Source organism: Arachis duranensis, unplaced genomic scaffold, assembly GCF_000817695.3.
Source record: "Arachis duranensis cultivar V14167 unplaced genomic scaffold, aradu.V14167.gnm2.J7QH unplaced_Scaffold_208881, whole genome shotgun sequence".
Lineage (NCBI taxonomy): Eukaryota > Viridiplantae > Streptophyta > Magnoliopsida > Fabales > Fabaceae > Arachis > Arachis duranensis.
The window spans coordinates 369-1,444 of record NW_026264639.1 but is presented as its reverse complement, the minus strand read 5'-3'; the positions used below and the strand labels follow the sequence as shown (position 1 = coordinate 1,444).

Below are 1,076 nucleotides of genomic sequence, written 5' to 3'. Positions count from 1 at the left end.
TACCTTGTTCCTTCCTCTATTTCATGACTACTCATTCGTCTCTCCTGCAGTAGGAGCAGCAGCAGCATCAACCACGCAACAATGGCTACCAATGATTCAAACCGGGTCGGATTAGTAATATCCACCACCGAATCAATTAGGGTTTTCCTCTCTGGAGCCTCTCAAGACCCTAATCTCTCCCACCACCTCCGACACACATCCGCTGATCTTCTCTCCCAATCTGAGCTTTCATACGAGCCTCTCCGCTCTGTCTGGATGGCCTCTGATCCATCCACCCGACCCGAATTGACCCAACTCTTCTCCGGCACGCGATTCGTCTTCTCTAGCCCGAAGCCCAGGCAGAAGGTCAAAAGTCAAAACTCTAGTTCCCATTTTTCAATTTAATTTCTCAATTTAAATTTCGATTGTTACGGCTGTCCTAATTTTTGTTTCTCAAATCTTCCAGCTTCAAAATTTGTACTTGATCTTGTTTAACCCTAAAAATTGTTACTTAGATAGGAAGAACAATTGGAATTTCGAAAATTAGATGGTGCATTACTGTATTTGTCTCCAATTCATGGTGAAATTTCATCATATGAGTGATTATTGTGTTGTTCCTTCGGTTTGTGAAGAGTGAAGAATTGAAGTCAAGGCTGAAAAAGTTGCAAGACTTGGCTGAAAGGAAAGCTTATCAAGAGCTAGTGAAGGACATTGCACCAAAGAAGGAAGTTGAGGAACCATTCTCTTCTTACAAGGACCAGTTAGGATTTGGTAATTACCTTTCCAATTAAGTCTTATCTCTTGGACTATAGTTTGTAATATCATAGTCTAGTCTAGTGTTTTATGTAGCTATAGATCCTTCTTTGTTTGTTAGTTTTGTTATTTGTGAAATGAGAAAGTATTACTTTTGCTTTCATGATTTGCTTCCCATGTTACTCAAATGAAACATGGATCAATTCAACTGTTTAAGTTGTGCCTTTTGAAGTTGTGGAAGCTTTGGTTTTTTAACTTACTCGCATGAATGTCTTTGGTGGGATACTTGGATTTGGTAGTATGATTTACCTTAAAATCCTATTTTGGCTGTAATTGGAGGTGAA

At 39.4% G+C, this 1,076-nt stretch overlaps 1 protein-coding gene across 1 annotated transcript; it reads left to right on the top strand.

Moving 5' to 3' along the window:
- Positions 1–17: 17 nt before the first annotated feature.
- Positions 18–785, top strand: LOC107472624 (uncharacterized). The gene is made up of 2 exons (XM_016092127.2): positions 18–345; positions 612–785. The coding sequence occupies exons 1-2, from the start codon at positions 82–84 to the stop codon at positions 768–770; spliced, it is 423 nt and encodes a 140-aa protein (XP_015947613.1). The 5' UTR covers positions 18–81; the 3' UTR covers positions 771–785.
- The last annotated feature ends 291 nt before the right edge of the window (positions 786–1,076 follow it).